At 57.7% G+C, this 26156-nt stretch overlaps 1 protein-coding gene across 5 annotated transcripts in view; it reads right to left on the bottom strand.

The window, feature by feature from the left end:
- Positions 1 to 12625: 12625 nt before the first annotated feature.
- The window catches only part of UIMC1 (ubiquitin interaction motif containing 1), a 57975-nt gene continuing 44444 nt past the window's right edge, over positions 12626 to 26156 (bottom strand). For 2 of the 5 annotated variants that reach the window (XM_074960155.1, XM_074960156.1), the window contains 6 exons: positions 25663 to 25831; positions 20597 to 20675; positions 19209 to 19329; positions 18746 to 18809; positions 17635 to 17677; positions 12626 to 16648 (listed from right to left, as the gene is read on the bottom strand). In XM_074960155.1, the coding sequence (XP_074816256.1) occupies positions 16444 to 16648; positions 17635 to 17677; positions 18746 to 18809; positions 19209 to 19329; positions 20597 to 20675; positions 25663 to 25831 (681 nt within the window). In that variant the 3' untranslated portion in view covers positions 12626 to 16443. Of the gene's footprint in view, positions 16649 to 17634; positions 17678 to 18745; positions 18810 to 19207; positions 19330 to 20018; positions 20156 to 20596; positions 20676 to 25628; positions 25832 to 26156 lie in introns of those variants that run through there. The other 3 variants (XR_012640482.1, XR_012640481.1, XM_074960158.1) reach the window with 3 other exon arrangements.

Raw genomic sequence — 26156 nt, 5'->3', positions numbered from 1 at the left:
GGGGATTGTTTCCAGGGGGGAACCAGCTCTGGTCCCAGGGAATAGATCTACTAAAGGGTCATCTCCCTGCTCCTCCCACTGACCACACACAGCTAACACCACATTCCCCCTGGCATAATATGGCTTCATCATATTCACATGGTACACCCGGCGGTGGTGGGCCCGGTTCGACAGCTCCACCACATAGTTTACCTCATTTAGCTGCTTGACGACCTTGAACGGGCCCTCCCAGGCGGCCTGTAGTTTGTTCTTTCTCACGGGGATGAGAACCATCACCTGATCCCCGGTGGCGTAGGCACGGGCCCGCGCCGTGCGGTCATACCAGACCTTCTGCTTCCTCTGGGCTCTGGCCAGATTCTCCCTGGCCAGGCCCATGAGTTCAGCCAGTCTCTCTCGGAAGGTCAGGACATACTCCACCACTGACTCTCCATCGGGAGTGGCCTTCCCCTCCCACTCGTCTCTCATCAGGTCCAGGGGGCCCCTCACCCTCCTTCCATATAACAGTTCGAAAGGCGAAAATCCGGTAGACTCCTGGGGCACCTCCCTGTACGCGAACAGCAGGTGAGGTAAGTACTTGTCCCAATCCTGCGGGTGCTGGTTCATAAAGGTTTTCAGCATCATCTTTAGCGTCCCGTTAAACCTCTCCACCAGCCCATTGGACTGGGGGTGATACGCTGAGGCCCAGTCGTGCCGGACCCCACATTTCTCCAACAAGCACCGGAGCAGGGCCGACATGAAGTTGGAGCCTTGGTCTGTCAAGACTTCCCTGGGGAACCCCACTCGGCTGAAAATGGTCAGGAGCGCATCTGCCACGGTGTCTGCTTCAATGGAAGCTAAGGGCACTGCCTCGGGGTAGCGGGTGGCGAAATCTACCACCACCAGAATGTATTTCTTCCCCGACCGGGTCATCTTGCTGAGAGGCCCCACGATGTCCATGGCCACCTTCTGGAAAGGCTCCTCTATGATGGGCAAAGGTCTCAACGCCGCTTTCCCCTTGTCCCGGGCCTTCCCCACCCTCTGACAGGGGTCACAGGATCGGCAATACTGCCGGACGGTGGTAAAGACCCCGGGCCAGTAAAAGTTCTGTAGCAACCTCTGCCGGGTGCGCCGGATTCCCTGGTGCCCTGCGAGGGGGATGTCATGGGCCAGGGACAGGAGCTTGCGGCGGTACTTCTGGGGGACCCCCAGCTGCCTCCTGATCCCACAGGACTCCCCTTCCCCTGGGGGAGCCCATTCTCGGTACAGGAACCCCTTCTCCCACAGGAACCTCTCCTGGCAGCCTCTCCTCATGGTCCGTCCCTCACTGAGGTCGGCCAGGTCCCTGAGCTTCCGCAAGGAGGGATCTTTCCTCAACTCGGCCTGGAACTCAGCGGCTGGGGAAGGGATGGGGCCCGGTTCCCCCTCCGTGGCCAGGTCTGAGGCCGCAGCCTCTCTGAGCCGTGCCCCTCGGCGCTCCCTCCCCACCCGAGTAGGGTCTCGCGCCTCCAGTGTGGTACCCTCCCCAGGGTCAGGTCGCAGTGCCCCTCGCCGGCTCTGGCTACGGGTCACAACCAGGGCGGTCTGGGGGTCGCTTGGCCAGTCCTCTAGGTCCCCCCCCATCAAAACTTCAGTGGGCAAATGGTGGTGTACCCCCACATCCTTGGGGCCCTCCTTGGTCCCCCATTTCAGGTGTACCCTTGCCACAGGCACCTTAAATGGGGTCCCGCCCACCCCCGTCAGGGTCAGGTAGGTGTTGGGCACCACCCGATCTGGGGCCACCACCTCGGGCCGGGCCAGCGTCATCTCCGCGCCCGTATCCCAGTATCCATTGACCTTCCTCCCATCCACCTCCAGGGGAACAAGGCACTCTCTCCGGAGGGACAGCCCCGCACCCACCCTGTAAACCGAGCACCCTGAGTCCAGAGCCTCCAGCCCTCTGGCGGGGCTGGCTGGGGGTACTCTTCCCTCCTGAGCAGGTGGCAAACTGGTAGCCCCCCTTTCCTGGGTCGCTTGCCCCTCGTCCAGCTGAGTCCCTACCCAGTTAACCCTGGGTAGGTTGGGTCTGCTCAGTTTGTCCCTGAGCCCGGGGCACTGGGCCCGTACGTGGCCTCTCTGGCCACAGTGATAGCAGCTCAGGTCACGTTGGTCCCCTCGAACGGGTCGGAGGGGCCCGACGCCAGGCTTTCCCCTTTGGAGGGGGTTCTCCCTATTTCCCCGCTGGGAGGCCCCATGGTGACTCTCTCTCTGCATCGGGGGGGGCCTGTTCTTTTGGGACTCCTCCCGGCTACCCCCTGACCGACTGTTCACAAACTCGTCGGCCAGCTGCCCTGCGTGCTGGGGGTTCGCGAGCTTTTTGTCCACCAGCCACAGCCTCAGGTCGGAAGGGCACTGTTCATACAGCTGCTCCAGTACGATGAGGTCAAGCAGGTCCTCTTTAGCTTGGGCCCCCGCGGTCCACTTGCGGGCATATCCCTGCATCCGGTTGACCAGTTGTAGGTAGGCGACCTCAGGCGTTTTACGCTGACTCCGGAACCTTCTCCGGTACATCTCGGGGGTCAGCCCAAACTCACGGAGCAGGGCCTGTTTGAACAGTTCATAGTCCCCTGCCTCTGCCCCTGTCATCCGGCTGTAGACCTCCACGGCTTTGGGGTCCAGTAAGGGGGTGAGGAACTGGAGCCTGTCTGCAGGGTCAACCCTGTGCAGCTCGCAGGCATTCTCAAAGGCCGTCAGGAAGCTATCTATGTCCTCCCCCTCCTTCCGCTGGGCCAGGAAGCACTTATCAAAGCTCCTTGCAGTCTTGGGTCCCCCCTCACTCACCGCAGCCGGGGCCCCACTGCTCCTCAGCCTGGCCAGCTCCAGTTCATGCTGTCTTTGTTTCTCCTTCTCCTGCTGCTCATGTTGACGTTCCCTCTCCTTCTCCTGACGCTCCCTCTCCTTCTCCTCCGGCTCATGTTGACGTTGTTTCTCCTCATGTTGACGTTGTTTTTCATGATCCTCCAGCTCCCTCATTTTCCTCTCCCTCTCCCATTCCAGCCGCATCCGCTCCAGGGATGGGGAGCTCCGCTGGGAGGATCCCCTGCTGGCTGCTGGGGTCAGGAGGCCCTCGGTATTCGCTGGGCTTCCCACAACCCCTCCCCCAGGCATAGGTAGGAAGGGTCTCAGGGTGTCCTGGGCAGCAGTCTGACCCCTCCCAGCCTGGGCAGGCCCCAGGGCCCACGCTGCGTCCGCCGGGCGGCTTCCCTCAGGGACAGGGATCGGGTCATCCAAGCGATCCCTCTCCTCCAGCTGGGCAATCAGCTGTTCCTTGGTGGACCTCCCGACGCGCAGCCCCCTCTGCCTGCACAGCTCCACCAGGTCGCTCTTAAGGCGTTTAGCGTACATCTCCCGGCTGGCCACTCGCAGGCCGGGCAGCTGTCCACGGTTTCCAGGAAAAGCCCCTAGTGTGCCAGTCCTTCTTGAGGTCACCACCTCTTTGCCAGGGTCGAGCTGCAGACTCCTCCGCCCCTGGGACCGCTCGCTGCAATCCCCCGGGGGACCCTGTTACTGCCAAAGTCCTTCTCTCTGGTCACACACTCCCAGGGGTTAACCGCCCCCTGAAACCGTCTCTCTCTGAATCTTCAGCACGCCTGGTCCCCGTCAATCCCCCTTCATTTTACTGTTCCCCAGTCACTTACTGCAGGAAGCGCCGTTCACGGGGTGCAGTAGATCCCACCGCTGCCACCAGTTGTCACGGAGTGTGGGGGAGTCCAGGCCCTGCACCCCTCTTCCTGGGATTCACTGAGACTCTCAGCCAGCCAGTAAAACAGAAGGTTTATTGGACAACAGGAACACAGTCCAAAACAGAGCTTGTGGGTACACCCAGGACCCCTCTGTGAAGTCCTTCTGGGGGAGCAGGGAGCTTAGACCCCAGCCCTGGGGTTCCCTGTGTTCCTCCACCCAGCCCCAAACTGAAAACTAAACCCACCCAGCAGGTTCCCTGCTGCAGCCTCCATCCACATTCCTGGGCAGAGGTGTCACCTCCCCCTCCCCCTCCTGGCTCAGGTGACAGGCTCTCAGGTCTCCCGTCCCCAGGGCACATTCCCAGGTCAACACTCCCCCCTCCCTGCTGCGTCACATCGTCACATCGAACTGCAGACTCCTCCGCCCCTGGGACCGCTCGCTGCAATCCCCCAGGGGACCCTGTTACTGCAAAAGTCCTTCTCTCTGGTCACACACTCCCAGGGGTTAACCGCCCCCTGAAACCGTCTCTCTCTAAATCTTCAGCACTCCTGGTCCCCGTCAATCCCCCTTTGTTTTACTGTTCCCCAGTCACTTACTGCAGGAAGCGCCGTTCACAGGGTGCAGTACATCCCACCTCTGCCACCAGTTGTCATGGAGTGTGGGGGAGTCCAGGGCCTGCACCCCTCTTCCTGGGATTCACTGAGACTCTCAGCCAGCCAGTAAAACAGAAGGTTTATTGGACAACAGGAACACAGTCCAAAACAGAGCTTGTGGGTACACCCAGGACCCCTCAGTCAAGTCCTTCTGGGGGGCAGGGAGCTTAGACCCCAGCCTTGAGGTTCCCTGCCCAAAACTGAAACCACCCAGCCCAAAACTGAAACCAAAACCCTTCCAGCAGGGTTCCTCCTGCAGCCTTTGTCCAGTTTCCCAGGCAGAGGTGTTACCTCCCCCTCCCCCTCCCGGCTCAGGCGACAGGCTCTCAGGTATCCCATCCCCAATGAAATTCCCCTGCCACATTCCCAGGTCAACACTCCCCACTCCCTGCTGTGTCACACCAGGCAGAGGAAAAGACAGGCCAGTGAAGGAGAAACAGAGCTCAAGAACAGGTTTGCAGAGTTGGAAAATGAAGAAGGGGTACGGCAGGTGGACACTGAAGGTGAGAAGGGCAAGGAAGAAGAGAAGAGTGGCTAGTCCTATAGGAAAAGGGGAAGAGTCAATGGAAACAACACCAAATATGAGCCCCAGGAGGATACAGGATGGGTTGAAGAGGATTACAAGGGAGAATTGGAATCGAGAGGACTTGCAGCCAGAGGGCACGGGGGATAGACTGGAGAATAGCATCATCAGCAGGGAAAGGCAGGGCTAGGTGACCGGGGGACTCCTTACTGAGAAGAATAGACAGGCCTGTAACATCCAGAGAACAGAACGGTGTGCTGTATGCCGGGTGCTAAGATACAGGATGTGGACCTGAGGCTGAATAAGATCGTAAGGGGAGCAGGAAAGAATCCATTGATTATCCTTCATGTGGGAACAAATGATATGGCTAGATTCTCACTGGAATGTATCAAGGGCGACTACGCCAGGCTGGGGAAGACGCTTAAGGAAATCGAGGCTCAGGTGGCCTTCAGTGGGATTTTGCCTGTTCCTAGAGGAGGGCAACAAAGGTGTGACAAGATTATGATGCTCAACGGATGGCTCAAGCAGTGGTGCTATAAGGTGGGCTTTGGGATGTATGGCCACTGGGAGGCATTCATGGACAGAGGACTGTCCTCTCCGGACGGACTTCACCTGAGTGAGGAGGGAAATAGACTTCTAGGATGGAGGCTGGCACAACTGATTAAAAGAGCTTTAAACTAGGAATCTGGGGGAGATGGTTGGGAGATGTCCAGGTAATCTCCTTGTTAGATTTTAACACTGAGAGGAAAGAAAACGAAATAAGAAAGGATACAGCCGTAGGTAGGAGAATGGACATAAGGAGGAAGGGCAGTGAGGACACCAGTCAAATAGGTGATACTGGCTGTAGAATGGCCGTGCCGAATCAGGTACAGAACGTGAGCGAAGCCAAACAGCAAAAATGAAGATGTTTGTACACCAATGCGAGGAGCCGAGATAACAAAATGGAGGAACCAGAGCTACTGGTGCAGGAAGTGAAACCAGATATTAAAGGGATAACAGAAACATGGTGGAATAGTCGTCATGACTGGACAACAGCTATTGAAGGGTATGTGCTGTTTAGGAAAGACAGAAATAAAGGCAAAGGCGGTGGAGTAGCATTGTCTATCAATGAGGAGGTCGACTGTAAAGAAATAAGAAGCGATGGAATGGATAAGACAGAGTCTGTCTGGGCAAAAATCACATTGGGGAAGAAAACTACTCGAGCCTGCCCTGGGATAGTGCTTGGGGTGTGCTATAGACCGCCAGGATCCGATGTGGATATGGATCGAGCCCTCTTTAATGTTTTTAATGAAGTAAATACTAATGGAAACTGCGTGATCATGGGAGACGTTAACTTCCCAGATATAGACTGGAGGACGAGTGCTAGTAATAATAATAGGGCTCAGATTTTCCTGGCTGCGATAGCTGATGGATTCCTTCATCAAGTAGTTGCTGAACCGACTAGAGGGGATGCCATTTTAGATTTGGTTTTGGTGAGTAGTGAGGACCTCATAGAAGAAATGGTTGTAGGGGACAACCTTGGTTCGAGTGATCATGAGCTAATTCCGTTCAAACTGAACGGAAGGATAAACAAAAATAAATCTGGGACTAGGATTTTTGATTTCAAAAGGGCTAACTTTCAAAAATTAAGGACATTAGTTAGGGAAGTGGATTGGACTGAAGAATTTATGGATCTAAAGGTAGAGGAGGCCTGGGATTACTTTAAGTCAAAGCTGCAGAAGCTATCGGAAGCCTGCATCCCAAGAAAGGGGAAAAAATTCATAGGCAGGAGCTGTAGACCAAGCTGGAGGAGCAAGCACCTTAGAAAGGTGATTAAGAAAAAGCAGAAAGCCTACAGGGAGTGGAAGATGGGAGGGATCAGCAAGGAAAGCTACCTTATGGAGGTCAGAACATGTAGGGATAAAGTGAGACAGGCTAAAAGTCATGTAGAGTTGGACCTTGCAAAGGGAATTAAAACCAATAGTAAAAGGTTCTATAGCCATATAAATAAGAAAAAAAGGAAAAAAGAAGTGGGACCACTAAACAATGAGGATGGAGTGGAGGTCAAGGATAATCTAGGCATGGCCCAATATCTAAACAAATACTTTGCCTCAGTCTTTAATGAGGATCTTAGGGATAATGGTAGCATGACAAATGGGAATGAGGATCTGGAGGTAGATATTACCATATCTGAGGTGGAAGCCAAACTCGAACAGCTTAATGGGACTAAATCAGGGGGCCCAGATCATCTTCATCCAAGAATATTAAAGGAATTGGCACATGAAATTGCAAGCCCATGAGCAAGAATTTTTAATGAATCTGTAAACTCAGGGGTTGTACCATATGATTGGAGAATTGCTGACATAGTTCCTATTTTTAAGAAAGGGAAAAAACGTGATCCAGGTAACTACAGGCCTGTTAGTTTGACATCTGTAGTATGCAAGGTCTTGGAAAAAATTTTGAAGGAGAAAGTAGTTAAGGACATTGAGGTCAATGGTAAATGGGACAAAATACAACATGGCTTTACAAAAGGTAGATCGTGCCAAACCAACCTGATCTCCTTCTTCGAGAAAATAACAGATTTTTTAGACAAAGGAAACGCAGTGGATCTAATTTACCTCGATTTCAGTAAGGCATTTGATACGGTGCCACATGGGGAATTAGCTAAATTGGAAAAGATGGGGCTCAATATGAAAATTGAAAGGTGGATAAGGAACTGGTTAAAGGGGAGACTACAGCGGGTCACACTGAAAGGTGAACTGTCAGGCTGGAGGGAGGTTACCAGTGGAGTTCCCCAGGGATCAGTTTTGGGACCAATCTTATTTAATCTTTTTATTACTGACCTTGGCACAAAAAGTGGGAGTTTGCGGATGATACAAAGCTGGGAGGTATTGCCAATTTAGAGAAGGACCAGGATATCATACAGGAAGATCTGGATGACCTTGTAAACTGGAGTAATAGCGATAGGATGAAATTTAATAGTGAGAAGTGCAAGGTCATGCATTTAGGGATTAATAACAAGAATTTTAGCCATAAGCTGGGGACGCATCAATTGGAAGTAACAGAGGAGGAGAAGGACCTTGGAGTATTGGTTGATCACAGGATGACTATGAGCTGCCAATGTGAAATGGCCGTGAAAAAAGCTAATGTGGTCTTGGGGTGCATCAGGAGAGGTATTTCCAGTCAAGATAAGGAGGTGTTACCGTTATACAAGGCACTGGTGAGACCTCACCTGGAATACTGTGTGCAGTTCTGGTCTCCCATGTTTAAGAAGGATGAATTCAAACTGGAACAGGTACAGAGAAGGGCTACTAGGATGATCCGAGGAATGGAAAACCTGTCTTATGAAAGGAGACTCAAGGAGCTTGGCTTGTTTAGCCTAACCAAAAGAAGGCTATGGGGAGATAGAATTGCTCTCTATAAATATATCAGAGGGATAAATACCACAGAGGGAGAAGAATTATTTAAGCTCAGTACCAATGTGGACACAAGAACAAATGGATATAAATTGGCCATTGGGAAGTTTAGACTTGAAATTAGACGAAGGTTTCTAACAATCAGAGGAGTGAAGTTCTGGAGCAGCCTTCCAAGGGAAGCAGTGGGGGCAAAAGACCTATCTGGCTTCAAGATTACGCTTGATAAATTCATGGAGGAGATGATATGATGGGATAACATGATGTTGGCAATTAATTGATCTTGGACTATTAGTGGTAAATAGGCCCAATGGCCTGTGATGGGATGTTCGATGGGGTGGGATCTAAGTTACTACAGAGAATTCTTTCCTGGGTGTCTGGCTATTGAGTCTTGCCCACATTCTCAGGGTTCAGCTGATCACCATATTTGGGGTCGGGAAGGAATTTATCTCCAGGGCAGATTGGCAGAGGCCCTGGGGGTTTTTCGCCTTTCCCTGCCGCGTGGGGCATGGGTCACTTGCTGGAGGAGTCTCTGCACCTTTAAGTCTTTAAACCATGATTTGAGGACTTCAATAGCTCAGACATAGGTGAGAGGTTTATTGCAGGAGTGTGTGGGTGAGATTCTGTGGTCTGCATTGTGCAGGAGGTCAGACTAGATGATCATAATGGTCCCTTCTGACCTTAAAGTCTATGAGGACATACTCCACCACTGACTCCCCATCGGGAGCGGCCCTCCCCTCCCATTTGTCTCTCATCAGGTCCAGGGGGACCCTTACCCTCCTTCCATATAACAGTTCAAAAGGTGGAAATCCGGTAGACTCCTGGGGTACCTCCCTGCACGCGAACAGCAGGTGAGGTAAGTACTTGTCCCAGTCCTGCGGGTGCTGGTTCATAAAGGTTTTCAGCATCATCTTTAGCGTCCCATTGAACCTCTCCACCAGCCCATTGGACTGGGGGTGATACGCTGAGGCCCAGTCGTGCCGGACCCCACATTTCTCCCACAAGCACCGGAGCAGGGCCGACATGAAGTTGGAGCCTTGGTCTGTCAAGACTTCCTTGGGCAACCCCACTCGGCTGAAAATGGTCAGGAGCGCATCTGCCACGGTGTCTGCTTCAATGGAGCTAAGGGCACTGCCTCGGGGTAGCGGGTGGCGAAATCTACCACCACCAGAATGTATTTCTTCCCCGACCGGATCGTCTTGCTGAGAGGTCCCACTATGTCCATGGCCACCTTCTGGAAAGGCTTCTCTATGATGGGCAAAGGTCTCAAAGCCGCTTTCCCCTTGTCCTGGGCCTTCCCCACCCTCTGACAGGGGTCACAGGATCGGCAATACTGCCGGACGGTGGTAAAGACCCCGGGCCAGTAAAAGTTCTGTAGCAACCTCTGCCGGGTGCGCCGGATTCCCTGGTGCCCTGCGAGGGGGATGTCACGGGCCAGGTACAGGAGCTTGCGGCGATACTTCTGGGGGACCCCCAGCTGCCTCCTGATCCCACAGGACTCTACTTCCCTTGTGGGAGCCCATTCTCAGTACAGGAACCCCTTCTCCCACAGGAACCTCTCCTGGCAGCCTCTCCTCATGGTCCGTCCTACACTGAGGTCGGTCAGGTCCCTGAGCTTCCGCAAGGAGGGATCGGGGGAGGGATAGCTCAGTGGTTTGAGCATTGGCCTGCTAAACCCAGGGTTGTGAGTTCAATCCTTGAGGGGGCCATTTAGGGATCTGGGGCAAAAATTGGGGTTTGGTCCTGCTTTGAGCAAGGGATTGGACTAGATTATCTCCTTAGGTCCCTTCCAACCCTGATATTCTATGATTTCTGGAACTCAGCAGCTGGGGAAGGGATGGGGGCCTGCTCCTTCTCGCTGGCCGGGTCTGAGGCTGCAGCCTCTCTGAGCCTTGTCCCTGGGCGCTCCCTCCCCACTGAGGTGGGGTCCTGCACCTCTGGTAAGGTATCCTTCCCGAGGTCAGGGCGCAGTACCCCTTGGCAGCTCTGGCTACGGGTCACGACCAGGGAACCCTGGCGGTTGCTTGGCCAGTCCTCCAGGTCACTCCCCATCAACACCTCAGTGGACAAATGGTGGTGAACCCCCATGTCCTTGGGGGCCCTCCTTGGCCCCCCATTTCAGATGTACCCTCACCACAGGTTCTGCCATCAGGGTCAGGTAGGTGTCGGGCACCACCCAATCTGGGCCACCACCTCAGGCCGGGCCAGTGTCACCTCAGCGCCCGTGTCCCAGTATCCATTGACCTTCCTCCCATCCACCTCCAGGGGAACAAGGCACTCGCTCCGCAGGGAAAGCCCCGTGCCCACCCTGTAAACCGAGAACCCTGAGTCCAGAGCATCCGGCCCTCCAGAAGAGCTGGTCTGGGGCGCTCCTCCCTCCTGAGCAGGGGATAAGCTGCCAGCCCCCCTTGCCTGGGAAGCCTGCCCCTCATCTGGATGGGCCCCTACCCAGTTAACCCTGTGTGGGTTCAGTCTGCTCAGTCTGTCCCTGAGCCTGGGGCACTGGGTCCGTACGTGGCCTCTCTGGCCACAGTGATAGCAGCTCAGGTCACTTTGGTCCCCTCGAGTGGATTGGTTGGTCCTGATGCCGGATGTTCCCCTTGGGAGGGGGTTCTCCATATTCCCCCTTTGGGAGGCCCCATGGTGACTCTCTCTCTGCATTGTGGGGGGCCTGTTCCTTTGGGACGCCTCCCTGCCACCCCTTGACCAGCTGTTCACAAACTCGTCGGCCAGCTGCCCTGCGTGCTGGGGGTTCTCGAGCTTTTTGTCCACCAGCCACAGCCTCAGGTCGGAAGGGCACTGTTCATACAGCTGCTCCAGTACGATCAGGTCAAGCAGGTCCTCCTTCGTCTGGGCCCCATCTGCTCACTTGAGGGCATATCCCTCCATGCGGATGGCCAGTTGCAGATACGTGACCTCAGGGGTTTTATACTGACTCTGGAACCTTTCCCGGTACATCTCGGGAGTCAGCCCAAACTCGTGTAGCAGGGCCTTTTTGAATAGTTCATAGTCCCTTTTCTCTGCCCCTTCCATTTGGCTGTACATCGACACTGCTTGGGGTGCAGCAGGGGGGTGAGAAACCGGAGCCTGTCGGCAGGGGCAACCTGGTGCAGCCCGCAGGTGTTCTCAAAGGCCGTCAGGAAGTCATCTATGCCAGCGCTAGTCAAAGTGGTGGTCTGCGGACCAGTGCCGGTCTGCGAGCCATCGGCTGCCAGTCTGTGCACACATTGGGGAAAAAATGCCAGTCCCCCACATCAGATAGCTTGAGAAGCACTGATCTGTGTCCTCCCCCTCCTTACGCTGGGCCAGGATGCACTTATCAAAGCTCGGTGCAGTCTTGGTCCCCCCTCACTCACTGCAGCCGGAGGCTCACTGCTCCTCAGCCTGGCCATGCTCATGCTGTTGCTGCTTTCGCGATCCTCTAGCTCTCTCAGTTTTATCTCCCTCTCCCATTCCAGCTCCCTCTGCTCCAAGGATGGGGAGCGCCGCTGGGAGGATCCCTGGCTGGCTGCCCAGGGTCAGGGTGCCCTCGGTATTCAGTGGGCTCCTCCCCAGGCATAGTTAGGAGGGGTCTCGGGATGCCCTCGGCAGCCGTCTGACCCCTCCCAGCCAGGTCAGGCACCGGGGCCCACGCTGCCTCTGCTGGGCTGCTTCCCTCAGAGACAGGGATCGGGTCATCCAAGCGATCCTCCTCCTCCAGCTGGGCAATCAGCTGCTCTTTGGTGAGCCTCCCAGTGCGCAGCCCCCTCCACCAGGTCGCTCATAAGGCGCTTAGCGTACATCTCCCTGCTGGCCACTCGCAGGCCTGGGTGCTCTCAGCTCCCCACGGCTTCCAGGACCCCCCAGTGTGCCAGCCCTTCTCCAGGTCACCACTCCCTGGGGTTAAGCGTAGCTCCTCCGCCCCCCGAAACCGCTTCTCTCTGAAGCTTCAGCATGCCTGGTCCCTGTCAATCCCCCTTCGTTTACTGCTCCCCAGTCACTTACTGCAGGGAGCGCCGTAGATCCCACAGCTACCACCAGTTGTCATGGTGTGAGGGGGAGTCATGGCCCTGCACCCCTCTTCCTGCGATTCACCGTGACTCTCAGCCAGCCAGTAGAACAGAAGGTTTATTAGAGACGACAGGAACACAGTTCAACCCAGAGCTTGCAGGCATAAACAGGATCCCTTAGTCAGGCCCTTCTGGGGGGCAGGGAGATTAGACCCCAGCCTTGGGGCTCCCTCCTCTTCCCCAGCCAACTCCCCAAAACTAGAAACCCCTCCAGTTGTCTCCCCCCAGCTCCTCCTCCCACCTTTGTCCAGTTTCCTGGGCAGGTGTCACCTGGCCCCAACCCCCCTCCTGGCTCAGGTGTCTTCCCTCAAGGGAAGTCTCCTCTCCCCAATGAAACTCCCCTGCAACATCCCCAGGTCAATCTGCCCCACTCCCTGCTGCACCACAGGCCCTCACATAGCTGCACCCCCCCACTGCAAGGGCTGAGCCTGGCCGCCGCTGGGCTGGGGCCCTGCAGTCACTCCACAGACAAGGGGTCACTGGCTGTGCCCCACAGAGCGGAAGGCGACTGTCCCACTGGGAGACATTGGCTCAGGTCTGCCCCAGGCCAGCCAAGCAGGGAGGGAAGCCAGACTGCCGCTGGGAACAAACCCCGGGAACCAGCTGCCTCCCCCAGCAGTGGGAGCAGGGCTGGGGATGGTCGCTGCTGAGGCTGAAGCAGAGCTGGCCCCAGCTGGGACCCACAGCATCCCCCCGAGCCGGCTCCAGGAAGCGACAGCCCTGGGGAAAGGCCGGTGCTGGCCTTTCAGACACCGAGCCCCTCTAGGCCCTGGGCATGGCTCTGGTTCCTGGCCTGGCCAGGGATTGTCTGGGCAGTGACCCAGGCCCGGTGGGATTAATGAGCTGGGGGCACTACCCAGCCATGTGTGCCTGCCCTGGCTCTGCCAGCACTTGCCGCTGGGGGGAGCTGGCACACGAAGCCAGAGCCTGCCAAGCGGAACCTGTGGGCCTGCCCCCTGGGGGTTGTGTGGGGTGAGTTGGGGAAGGGGGTGGTTCATCCCCCACGAGTATCCCTGGCCCTTGGCAGCCATCACAGCCAGTGACGGATTAGCCACTGGGCCATCAGGGCCCATGCCCAGGGGCCCCAGCCAATTGGGTGCCCCCACGCCCCGGCCCAGCCCCCTGGCAGGAGCGCTGGGATGGGGGGCAGGAGGAGGGCAGGGAGAACTGTAAGTGGAAGGGGTGGGGTGGGACCCCCACTTGCTCTGCCTAGGGCCCCACAAACCCCTAATCTGCTTCTGGTCACATCAGAGGATGGACAAGACCAGGAGGCTGAGCTCTCCTCCCTGGCCAGCTGAGACGCGGAGAGCCGGCCCGATGCTGCCCCTACTCCAGAGCCAATTGCAGCAGTTGGGGTGGGGGGTGACTCCCCCTGGGCTTAACACGCTATAACCTGCCCTTTTCCATTGCCCAGGCACCGGGGAGCAGTGCCACCAGCCCCTGACACTGCCTGGGGAGGCAGGGAGAGACCATGTGCTAGGACTGGGACACCAGATCCATGGGATTGGTGCCAGGGGCAGGCACACCGGCTGCCTCCGGGTCCCACATGCTCCATCCTCCCGCAGCGTGCTCCCAGGTCCAGGACCCCAGAGCCACTGCCAGGGTCCCCATTAGCCGGGGCCCAGGGACTAGATGTGGTATCACCCCCTTCCCAGAATTCCTGCTGGAGCTGACAGAACCAGGGGGCACTGGGCAGGGACAGAGAACCCCCACCCCTGCTCCAGCAACTCAGGGGCCTCAGCCAGCAACAGTGTGGGGGCTGGGCTGCCGCGGGTGGAGAACCCTGAGGAAGAGCTCTGGCCCAGGCTTGGGGGGGCTCTGGCATGGCCCCAGGCCAAAGCTGGGCCCTGGCTACCATGCGTGCACTGCCTGGGGCCACCTGTGCCAGCAGCTGGGGCTCTTGCCAGAAACACGAAAGCCCGGGTGAGGGGCAGCAGCCGTCCTGGGGCAGAAGCCAGCACGGCCAAGAACTGACGACAGCCCCACTGGGACCATGTTCTGCTCCATGCCCCAGCCCCGCTGCCCCTGCGCAGAGCGCCTGCCGGGGGGGGACTTCCCCCCACCCGCCCCCCTCTGTGCTTGCTGCAAGCACTTGAACAGGGGAGAGAAAGCACCAGCTTTGCCCAGGCTCCCAGCCACGTTTCCCAGTGGCTGTCACGGCAGTCTGGCTTTTGCTCCCCGGCCTTGAGGGGCTGCCGGGATGGGGTGGGTGCATGGCCCAGCGGCCCTGCCTTCCAGTCATTCCCATTCCCCCCAGCCGGCCCCCTTCCGCACATTGCAATGGAGCCTGGAGCTGGAGCTCCCTGCCCAGCCTGATGGTGCCAGGCAGCACTTGGACCAGGGCACAGCCCCTGCTCTCACTGCAGCAGCCTGGCCAGCGCGTGAGGCATGAGCCAGAGACCTGGGTTCGAGTCCCAGCCCAGCACAGACTCCCTGGTAACTCAGTGCCCCACAACAGCTCAGGTCCCCGCTGGCCCATGGAGCACACAGGGGTGGGAGGACAGATACCACAATGGTGCCAGCTGGGTACAGGGGCGAGGCAGAGAACCCCTCCCCTGGGGCATGGGCCTTGTGCCACGCACAGGGCAGATGAGACATGGCAGTGGCTTCCCCACAGTCCGGGGAGAGGCTGGGGGTGGAGATGTGGGCATGGCAGAGGGGAGTTGTGGGGGAAACCAACAGCAGAGTCAGAAGGTGGCATCTGTCAAGGGTACCAGGGGACCAGCTGCTCCCCAGCACTGGGCCCAAAGCCACATGCTCAACCCGGCCAGCCAGGTGATGGGCTGGGCTGGGCTGGGCTGGGCTGGCTGCCTGCATTGGCTCTGCAGGGAGGGCAGGGCAGCTCTCCTGGGGTACAGCAGAAAGCTCGGCCACCTCGGGAAGAGCACACACCCTGGGGAACGGGCAGCATCCCTCGGGCCAGCCACTCAGGCCAAACGCCAGCTCCAGCTTTTGGGGCAGGACAAACCCAGCTCACTTCAGTTGGATTCTCCCCTACAGAGGGCCCCGAATCGCTCCCTCTCCCTTGCCCACTGGTCACGCAACCGGGCAGCTCCTGCCCTCTGCCCAGCAGTTCATTCCCTTTAGCCCTTGGTAAGGCCAGCATGGGCCACGCCTTCCTCCGGGTCACTTCCTGAGCACGGCTGGCCTCGGGGCGAGGAGCCACAGGGGCTGGGGCAGCAGCTCATTGGCCCAGCCCACACCTCTGAGCTTGGCAGGCTCCGGCGAATGCAGGGCGGGGAGCAGTGGTGTGCCTGCTGGCTGCTGTGCCAGTCTGTGTCTGTAAACCAGCAGAGTTCTCAGCACACAAATGATTCCCAGCCAGCAGCCACTCCCGGGGCCATGCCTGTCCCCACCAGCACCCAGCTCCCTGGCTTACTGCCTCCGTACAGGATGCCTGAGCAGATGCCATGGGACTCGGGGGGGCTGGGCCAGCCACATCACACACCCTGCATTTTTGAAGCTCTGGCATTTCCTGGGCTTGGAGGGGCTCTCCCAGCTCCCTGCAGTCCCCACGGAGCCTGCAAGGCCTCCAGGAAGCACGCTGGGCTCTGGAGCAGGAGAGGATCAAAGGGCACCACAGCCTCATGTAACAAGCTACTGGGTGCACAGCTAATGCCAGCGCCCCGGCACCCCCACCCCCGCCTTTGGAAACCCTCCTGCTTTCAGGAGAACCCAAAGCCATTGCTGGGATCCTCTGCTGGCCCCGTGCACAGCCCAGCCCCACGCTCGGCCAGAGTAGGGACAGCACTGTGTCCTGCAGGGCTGCTGTGTACAAGGGCCTTTGGGGTGGGCCCAGGCCAGCGCTGGGCACCAAGATTTCTAGTCACTGGGGCATCCCACGCTGCTTCTCCCTGCCCTGGCCCCAAAGAAAGACACCGAATGCTCCTCCGGGTCGCTGACATTCCATAAACACACCCATAAATGTGTGTCAGTGTCTGGCTGGAGAGCGCCCCACAGCGAGTCTCCGCCCCACGGCTCCCAGTCTGGCCCACAAGCACGTCACACTGCCTGGCTGCAGGCAGAGGCTCTGCCCGGGGCTCTCACTGCACAAGGCCAGCAGAGGCTACGGCCCTGCTGCCCCTTCGCTGTGGGTCTCCCGAGGTCCCTTCTCCATGGCTCAAGCCTCAGAATTTCCTCCTCCTCCTCCGGCTGCCCTTGTTCTGCTGCTGGCTGTGGGCCGCCTGCTGCTGGAAGCCCCCCGGGTAGCCTGCGGCTTCGGGAGCGGACACAAAGGGTGGAATGGGCAAGTCACTGAAAGCCAGGTGTGGAAGGGGGCTCTCCCGGGCTAGGCTGCACCCAGCTTCCTCCTCAGCCCCCGACGGGGTGTACCTGATGGAGATGAGGAGGGAATGAAGAGATAAATGCCAAGCCAGGCAAGAAGCCACCACCATTGAGCCACATCTAGGCCCAGCCGCCAAGGCTCCTATTCACGCCGCAAGCTGCTCTGCCCACCTCCTTTCCAGGCCCGAACACTGGCTGGTGTTGCTCCTGACAGCAGCTGGAAAGGAGGAGCTGCCCGATGCGCCCCTGCACAGCTGGCCTAGGTGCCTGCTGAAGGGCCCGGGATGAGCCCCAGAAGTGGGCCGGGCAGTCCTCTAGTCTAGCAGCCCAGGATATCCCCAACCAAGCTCCCCCACCCCCGAACCAGCCACCACCTGCCCTTCCCCAAGTGGAGAATGACCCCTCTTCCTTGCAGGATTTGCCTGCCCAGCCTCCTGCCTGCTACACCCCGTCCCCAGCCCCACTCTGCCAGCTGGGCCGCCCTGCCCTCAAAGGGGCCAGGGAGCAGCTGCTCTGCAGCAAAGCCTCCAAACAGGTCAGCTGGCCACAGCCTCCAGCCAGCTTGTCCTCGGCCAGCACCGAGCCTGGCCAGCTGCAGGGGGCCCTGAGCATGACTCCCCAGGAGCCCCGGCTAACCTGCTGACAGCAGGAGATGACAAGCCTGGGCAAGGAGCTCTCAAGGGAGAGAAGCAAAGACCCTGGCTCCCACAGCAGCCTGGCATCCAGGAAGGAAGGGACAAGGTCTGGGGAATGAAGTGGGAAGCTGGCACTGAGGCTGAGCCAGAGGCAAAGTGGCCTGGCCCAGTGGCTCATGGGGGCGGGTGGAAGCAGGGCACCAAGAGGAGCCACGAGAAGGGGGCTCAGGGCCCCAGCTCTGCTCTCTCTGCCGTGCTCGTTCCGCGGGCTCTGCATTAACAGCACACAGTCACAGCCAGTGCCGGGCACCGCTGCCCAGAACGGCCAGCGACACCACGCTGCCGGGGCGGGGCAGAGCAGGGAGAAGAAAACCTGCAGTTCACAAAGCCCCGGCTGACCTCGGGTCTCCTCCTGCTGCCAGCATGGCCCCAGCATCAGCATCTGCAATGAGAACACAGCAGAGCCTCACATAGACGCAGCAGCTCTCTCTGGGGGCCAGCGGCACTGCTGACCGCGGCAACACGCCTGCATGTGGGGCAGGGGACCCTGACACCAGCCGACTGCACTTCACTAGCAGGAGCAGCCCGGGCTGCAGGCAGGCTCCATCCCAGGGCATCCTTGGGAGACACACAGCCCTAGTGAATCTCACTCCCAGACGCCTGGTTGCGCCATCCCTCGCACTGAGCAGCGATGCCGGGTTGCAGCGGGGCCGACTCTCGGAGCACAGCGCTCACTAGCACGCCTAGAGACTGGGCCACGTCTGTTCTGGGGATCGGCCCCAGAGCCCAACACGGGGACAAGCCAGGAGCATGGAGCCCTCGCTTCACATCAGCAGCAGAGCTGGGGAGGCTTCTCCCACCCCAAGCACTCCATCTGCTTAGGGATGAGCCTGGCCACTGCACCCCACAGACCTTAGGCTGGCTAGACAGCCTGCCCCCACCTCCAGCTGCCAGCTCTCTTCCACTCCAGGCCAGGAGCACGTTGCGGGTGACATGGGGCATGGGCGTACTGCAGGGCACAGCCAGCCGGAACAGAGCCGGCACACGGCTCCCTGGGAGCCTGCGCGGCAGGTGAAATCAGCCACTGCCCACTGGGTCAGGCTGAGGGGCCGAGACCCCTTGTTACCGATGGGCTCAGAGCTCCAGTAAGCACTTGGGTTGGGGTCCCTCTGCCCCGCCTGCTCTGGTCCGTGGCCCCAGGCTCTGCCCGTGCTAAGAGAGGTGATGGGCTGTAGGGGTCAGCAACTGCCTAGCAGAGGGGAGCCCCCTGCAGGAGCACTTGCCCTGAGATCAGTGGGGTTCCCAGAGCATATGGGGAGGAGATACAGGCCCAGGCCTTTCCCCCATAGCTTGCCAACAGCCAGCTCCCCTGGGGGGGATCAGAGCCAGCTGATAGTGGGGCAGCGCCAGGTTACTCCCCAGTGGCTAGCAACGCTGTATCGAACAGCCCGGGCCCCACAGTGTGAGTGGGGGTGACGGTGAGTGTGCTTTGGAGGTGTGGTGGCCCCACCTGCAGACTTGCACTCGGACATCTCCAGCATGCTGAGGAGTCTGCCTTCGCTCTGCCCAACGTCCTGTGACAAAGAAGAACACAGAGCCATCATGGGGCTGCCAGGGAGGGCCCCCCTCCGTCCCAGCCTGCCCTGCCCAGCCTCTCCCAGGGACCGTGGCAGATGGCCTGGGCTCCCTTTCACAGTCCTGTCCCCCTGCCTGTGCCTCCCTCCCAGCCATTCCACCTGTGGTCGCCCAGGAACTGGCCTGATTGGGGTGCAGCAGGACAGGCCCAGCCCTCCCCCCACACTTGGAGTGCGCTGATGCTCTTGTAACAAGGTGACCGTAGCTGCGGCTCCGCCGTGGGCAGAGCCAGATCCACCCAGCCAATCACATGCTCGCTCACTCTGGAGGCCAAGCAGCAAAGCCGATGCAGAACAAATCCCCCTGGGCCTTGGAATGAGGCTGGACTCCACCCTCACCTTGGCACTGCGCAGCCTCCGGTTTCCCTGAGCATCCCTCGCAGTCTGCAGGCAGCTGTCCACATGCCTCGGATACTCTGCCAGCGGCACCCGGGCCTTACAAAGGTAGCACTTCTCACACCTGCCGGGCAAGGGAAGCAGAGCAGTGCATTAGGATTCACTCTGCAGCTGGGCTGTCACTTACGCCCACCGTGGCGTTTTACTTCTCCAGGCCATTCCACTGATGAGGCACGTCTGTGGAGCAGCATTGGCTCAGTGGGATCGCCCATAAAGCCAGCCCGATGCCAGTCAAAACAACGGAGTGATCAGCCGTTTCCCCTGTCTGCTTCTCTGTCCCCTGCAGCTGCAGCAGTGGGATGGTAATGAAATCAGCTCAGCTGATGGCTCAGCCATAAAACACCCTGTCAAACTGTAGAAATGAAGAGTTCAGGGCATGCACAAGGGAGTTACATGTTGCTGGAGAAGCAAACCCAGCGTGTTAAAGCAGAGAGCCATGTTCCTAGGGCTGGCTGATCTTGTCTGATTAGCAGCCCAAGTCTGTCTCTTCCCTCTCCCTACTTCACAGCCCGCAGGACTGAGCAGGTACTACTCTGGAGGCCTGTGCCAGTCAGCAGCCGTGCCCATCTGGGCTGGCAGGGGATAACTGGGGACAGAGCAGTGGAAACAGCAATCGCTGTTCAGGAGAGGTGTCTCGGTTACCGGAGGGAAGTGAGGGGCCCCACGCTCTCTAGTACGTGCAAGGAGAGCCCCCAGCACACTCCACGCAGTGGGTTCTTCTCTGATGCTTTCTTTCCAGGCAGTGCTGATTACCAGATAATGTGTCTAAACAGAAGCTGTCCTCTCTGTAATTAGCCTAATTCCATTCGTGATGTTGCCATCCACTGTTTGTAACGGCAGAATAGCTTCCCCGGCAGGGACGGCACCGTCAGACCCTCTCTTCGGAGTCTCTGTGTGGGAGGGAGGAGGTGGAGCTGCACAGGGAGAGATTCAGCAAAACCACTGCGACTTAAGTCTAAGTGAATTAAGCTCATCAGTCCAGGTGCCATCCTGTCAGCCTTCCCATCTACCCTCTCCCTTCCACGGGCTCCTGCACTCAGCACACTGCCTGCACTGGCCCACCTGACACCCCTCCACGCTTCCAAACGGCACGGCGAGCTGCCTGAAATCAACTGAATGGAATTGAGAGGATGAAAAGAAACAGATTTCTTTTGTGCTTGTCTGAGGACACCCAGATACCATCGAGGGGCTTAGATACCACAGTGATGAGCCCCAAGGGAAGAACACAGATTATGGGGAAGTTGCTGCAAGGAACCAGGCAGGAATAGAGACATGGGCTGGGGGACGGGCTGCACAGAAACAAGCTCTAAGAAGCCAGCATACCAACTTACTTGTCAACGTCTACGGGGGTCGGGACATCTCTGCCTCTGCCAGCTCTACTTCTTGTTTCTCTCTGTCGCTGAGCGAGCACTTAAGACACAAACAGAAAGAGTTACCCAGTTGCTGGGTGGCTTCTCCCTTCCTGACAGCATTTGAGGGCTTGGAAAGCACCTGGGGTGGGACGTGTTTCAAACTCCGGTGCCGCCCGGCAGCAGCGGGATGGGAAAGGCAAAAGGGGCACTGAGATGCCAATGGGCAGAGTCTTCCCTTCTGCAAAATCGGCAACTGGACAACTCAGACTGGTCCTGTCAGGGTCCTGGGAGTTTGCTACCCTTCCTGAACCCAACCAGTGGCCCTGGCAGGAGGCTTCCGCCAGCCCCCTGGGAAGGGGCTTCGGGTCAAGTTTGTGGTTTAACTGAAGTTCCCGTGAAATGGAACAGCGGCCTACGACCTGATAAAGCCAGCTGCTGCACTGCTCCCCTGTTTACCCAGATTAAGGACCGGGTAGAGAGAAGAGCTGACTGGTCAGAGGGTGGGTCCGGTGAGCCCCTCCCACCAGGGCTGTGACTCGCTTCCAAGAAAGTTCCAGTTCCCTCCCCTGGGTGAGAGCTGGGATGGCTGGGTCAGACTCCCTGACACACACAGTAAATCTCAAGTCACTGCCTCGCTCTGTGCCTCAGTTTCCCCATGTGTGAAATGTGGGAGGGGTACCGACCCCCACTGTCATATGCTGTGAGATCTCAGGGGAAAGCGCTCTGTAGGCGCTGTGCAAAGGAAAGGGCTTCCCCCACCAGATTGCCAGTAGCTGCTGCAGTCTTTCCAGACTAGCGTTCTGATGAGTGGAGCCAACAAGCAGCGCCGCAGACCTGCTCTCCAGGCATCTGTAGGGAGAATTTCGACATGTTTGTCTCTATTGGTTGAATTGCTCTCAGCAGATTGCTGCTGACATGCCACCCGCTAAGCTCCTCAGGGAGTGTTTCGATATCTCATCCGGCTCCGGTAGGGATGTTTCAGTTTCCAGCTCACGAACAGATGTTGCTGTAAGTACACCCGGGCAACCTGGCTACAGGACAAAGTGCATGAGAGCTGTTTAACAGCCTGGCATCGGAGCTTCTGGGATTAGCGAGGCTCCTGAGGAGAAAGGCCTGACTCCGGGATACAGGTACCGTCCACCCGTTACTGTTTGCTAATGTCTGTTATCAAAGAGCTCCATGCTTGTGCAGAATGGAGAGAACCCGCAGAATTGGTGGCTGGCCCAGGAGGCCAGTCACTGACTAGAGCTAGCCGCTGCCTTTCGCACCACCCAACATGCAGCCCGGCAGCCTCCTGGGAGTGGTGGAGAAATGAACCACTGGGCAACAGCCCACGAGCAGCCCCCAGCAGGGACTCCTTTGTTCACCCTTAGCCTGGACTGGGTGTGAACCAGTGGCCTAGCCGTGTCCTGGCACCGATTCCTGAGGCCTCCCAGAGACCTCCTGACTCAGGGGTGTTTGCCAGCACGGCGAGAGCCGCTCTCTCCATGGGGGTGGTGCTGTTAATATTCCTTTAACGCCGTCTCAGGATGCCGTGTGCACTCGCTCAGGTGTTAATCAGTTCTATTTTTTCCAAAAGCAGAGTCCATCTGGCGCGACAGGCCTGTTAGAAATCTTTGGGCTCACACGGGAAGACCCAGCTGTGCTGCCGAGAGCAGCAGGAGTAATGGAGAAACATGGCCAGCATTGCTGATCGACTCCATCACACGCACACGAGCCCGCTTGCTAGCTACGGCTTCAAACGCTGAACAAGAGCGCCATTGCTCACCCCCTCCACCCCAATCCCTAGAGAGGCCTTTCAGAAGAGACCCTCAAGAAAGAGAGCACCTCTGGGGAACTGGGCTCACCCCAAAGATGGAGCCCTGCCCCAGCACACTAGGAGGCTCGTAATCTCTCCCAGGCCATGCCACTCTCTTGTGAAATCCGAAATGTTCTGCAATGCAGAGCACATCTGAGAATGGACTTGTCTCCATCAGCTCCGTGTCAGGACAGCCGGGTACGGGTGCCTCCTGCCTGTGCGAGGCTCCAGTGCTCCCCTGGGAAATGATTCCACATTTGTCCTTCGTCCCCATTACCACTGGCATGGCTGTTGGCCCACCAGCCAAGGCAGGTCTTACAGTCAGTGCACGGGAATGGGAGCCAGGACTTGCTGCGTGGCTTGGGGCAGGTCCCTTGCATGTTTGCCTGTGGGTCTATCTCACCAGAGCGTAGAGAGGCTCAATAACCGTATGCCTGACACTCGGCAGGTGCAAAGTGCCATCCATGCATTACGACGCTTCCTGCCTTTCACACGTGTCTGTTCAGGCTGCGTCTCCCCACCCCGAGCTGTCTAGTCCCATCGCTAGCAGGCTGTTTTTGTGCAGATCCTATTAATGGAAAGATTCTCTAGCATGTTGGCCCCTCTGGGAAGTGATGAAGCTTTTCCCTGCCCCAGTTGTGTTACTCTTTTTGCTGCGTCAGTGCCACTTTCTTGGTGTTGGGAGCTTTGTGCAGCATCAGCGGTGCGGCTGGTGCTCTGGAAACCGATGGTAGGGTGTCAGTTGCACGTGAAGTGAGGGAGGGGGATATGGCGTCTCCTGTCACTCACTGAGGAACAGGAAGGCTGGGACAGTGTGGACAGAATGGAATGGCGGTTAGTGGTATTTGGTAAATACAAGGCTTTCTTCCTGAATACTGAGCTGGGTGTTTGTGGTAGGAGCAGCAAAGCACAGCAGAGGGCAGAGACCCAAGGCAGAACGTGGGAACTCCTTTCGAGTCCTTCAGTTCTCATTCCAGACTCACGGGCCCTTTAGAGCTTGTGCCTGGGGGTGGAGGGCACACACATTCACCCACGGATGAGCAGCCACCCTACGGGGGTCAGGAACATTCATTACACCAGCAGCGAGGAGCCCACCTCTCCCCATCCTGGCACAATGTCTAGGGCTTAGAACAAACTCTTCAAGCCCTACTGAATTTACGCAGAAACAAGCCCCCAGGAAAGCAGAAGCAGGACTTTGGGAGCAGAGTCGGCATTCTGGAATACAGTCTCCTTTAGTCTGGAACAGAGTCCACACAGGGAACTGTTTCAGTCAACTGCCCCATGTAGACAAGCTCTAACGGGCTGTCTACACTGCAGTGTAAGCCCAGGGTTTGTAGAACCTGAGTTAGCAGACCCTGGGTTTGTTAACCTAGGGCTTGAGCGTCTACACTCATTTGTAACCTCAGGTCAGGAATTGTTGAACCCTGGGTCCCAACCTGGGACTCCAGCATCTACATTGCATGATGTGAGCCCAAGTCCAACCACCAGACTTCCTTGCGCCCTTCCAAAATGTAGCCACTCTAGCCCTTAGTTTGAGGTGCAGTGTGGGAGAACGTGACAGTCCACCTAGCCTGACTGTCCACAGCCTGACTGTCCAAAGAAGTTAGCCTGTGGGATTGTGGGATACTTTTGGCCAACTCCCAGGGCACAAGGCCATTGTGGCTGCGTCTCCACCGCAAAGCAATAGGGCTTGAACGCAGGTCCCAGCTTGACTCAGGCTTGGACCCTCCACACCCATGGGTTTCTGGGACCCTGGGTCTGAACCCTGGGCTAGTGCGACTTGTGTGGAGATGGACGGCGGGTTAGGCTTACACTAAGGGTGAGTCTACACTGGAGTAAAAGCCCTGCGTCCCGGCCACGGCTGACCCAGGTCAGCTGACTGGAGCTCACAGGGCTTGGGCTGCAGGGCTAAAAATGGACAGACAGATGTTCAGGGTCTCAGAGCCTGGGCTCTAGCCTGAGCCCGAATGTCTACACTGGGAAGCAGCGACTCTGGCAAAGAATTGGGAGTCGTGGTGGCTAATCAGACGGGCATGAGCTCCCAGTGTGACACGGTAGCCAAAAGACCTAATGCGATGTTGGGATCGCGAGTAGGCGCAGAGAGGTGATTTTCCCTCTGTATTCAGCACTGGCGCACCCGCTTCTGGAATCCAGTGCCCAGTTCTGGTGCCCACAGTTCAAGAAGGATGTTGGCAAAGTGGGGAGAGGTCAGAGAAGAGCCACAAAAATGACAGAAGGATTAGAAAACCTGCCTGATAGTGACAGCCTTGAGGAGCTCCATCTATTTAACTTAGAGAGAAAGTTGCGGGGTGAATTGATCCCAGTCTATCCATAGCTACATGGGGAACAATTACTTAATAATGGGCCCTTCCATCCCACAGAGAAAGGTCTGACCCGACCCAGTGGCTGGAAGCTGAAGCCAGATGAATTCAGACTGGAAATAAGACAAAAAAATTTGATAGTGAGGGAAACTAACCACTGGAACAACTTACCAGGGTGGTGGTGGATTCTCCATCCCTGGCAATTCTTAACTCCAGACTGGCTGTTTGTCTAACAGCTCTGCCCTAGGGATTATTGTTTGGCAGGTCTCTGGCCTGTGTTACGCAGGAGGTCAGACTAGATGATGACAATGGTCTTGCCTGGCCTTGGGATCTAGGAATAGTCCCTCTCGCTGAGTCAATCCTTTCTGCACAGCACTTGGCTCAGCAGCTCACTACATGTTGGACTTGTCATGTGCTCAGTGCAGGCTGTGTGCTCCGTGCTGTGCCGCACACACACAATCCTGGCTGAGACTCCGGGGTCCAGGGCTCCCTCCTTCTCCCTGCTCCGTGGGCCTGGGATTTTCCTAGCCGAGGTGCATGGTATGGTCCTAGAGGGGTCCTGCACTGTGGGATTGCAGGAGACAGCCAGGGCTGGCCCCTGGAGCCATGTTCACAGTGGACTGCTAAGTAACATACTGACTACAAGGAAATTCTAAGACTTGGCGGTGCAATGAGTGCTGGAAAGCCACCAGGGTTCAGAGCGCCCTCCGGGGCAGGCGGAACCAGGCAGAGGGGAGGAGGCCTCTCTCACACACCTCTCAGTGGGCCTCAGCAAGAGAGCTGGAGAAGCGTTTGTGTTTGCTACACTCTCTGTACCCAAGAGTCTGAGGCTTGCTGAGACTCTCAGCACACATGGCTGCTGGGGCAGGAGAGGGAACTCACACACACTCACAGGACCAAGGTATGAGACCAAGTGCTTAGCAGACCTGGAACATCTTCATTTGCATCCTGCGCCACGATGCCGTTACAGTACATGGCGTGCAGCTCAATCTCAGTGGCTGGAAACCCTCGATCACACAGCGGGCATGACACACTGTCATCAGCGGACGGGCTGCATTCAGATACCGTGTTCCCAGCTTCTTCATCTCCAGCAGCCTGAGGAAGGGGACAAGAAATCAGCCAAACAGCTCTTGCTGTTCCATTCTTCACGCCTACCCGAAAGTGCCTTGCTGTCTTGCCACTACTTACCCTCCCACAGCCACTGCATTTCTTGGGCACATTCATCCCACGACCCCGCAAAGTCAGATCTAGTAACTGCACCGACTAGCGCCCCGCCTGAGCCAAGACCACAGCACTGCTATCAAACGCTTGTTCCAAAGGCAGCACGTCCTGCCGAGTCACCACGAGGTGTCCCCGGATCGCCGGCCAGTCCATTTAGGGCAAAGATCACCGGTGCTGCTGCCACGCATCGCTGGGTAAC

This window comes from Natator depressus, chromosome 8 (genome assembly GCF_965152275.1).
Source record: "Natator depressus isolate rNatDep1 chromosome 8, rNatDep2.hap1, whole genome shotgun sequence".
NCBI classification, from domain to species: domain Eukaryota; kingdom Metazoa; phylum Chordata; order Testudines; family Cheloniidae; genus Natator; species Natator depressus.
Note: the sequence above shows the minus strand (reverse complement) of the source record. Positions and strands in the feature narration are given on the sequence as shown.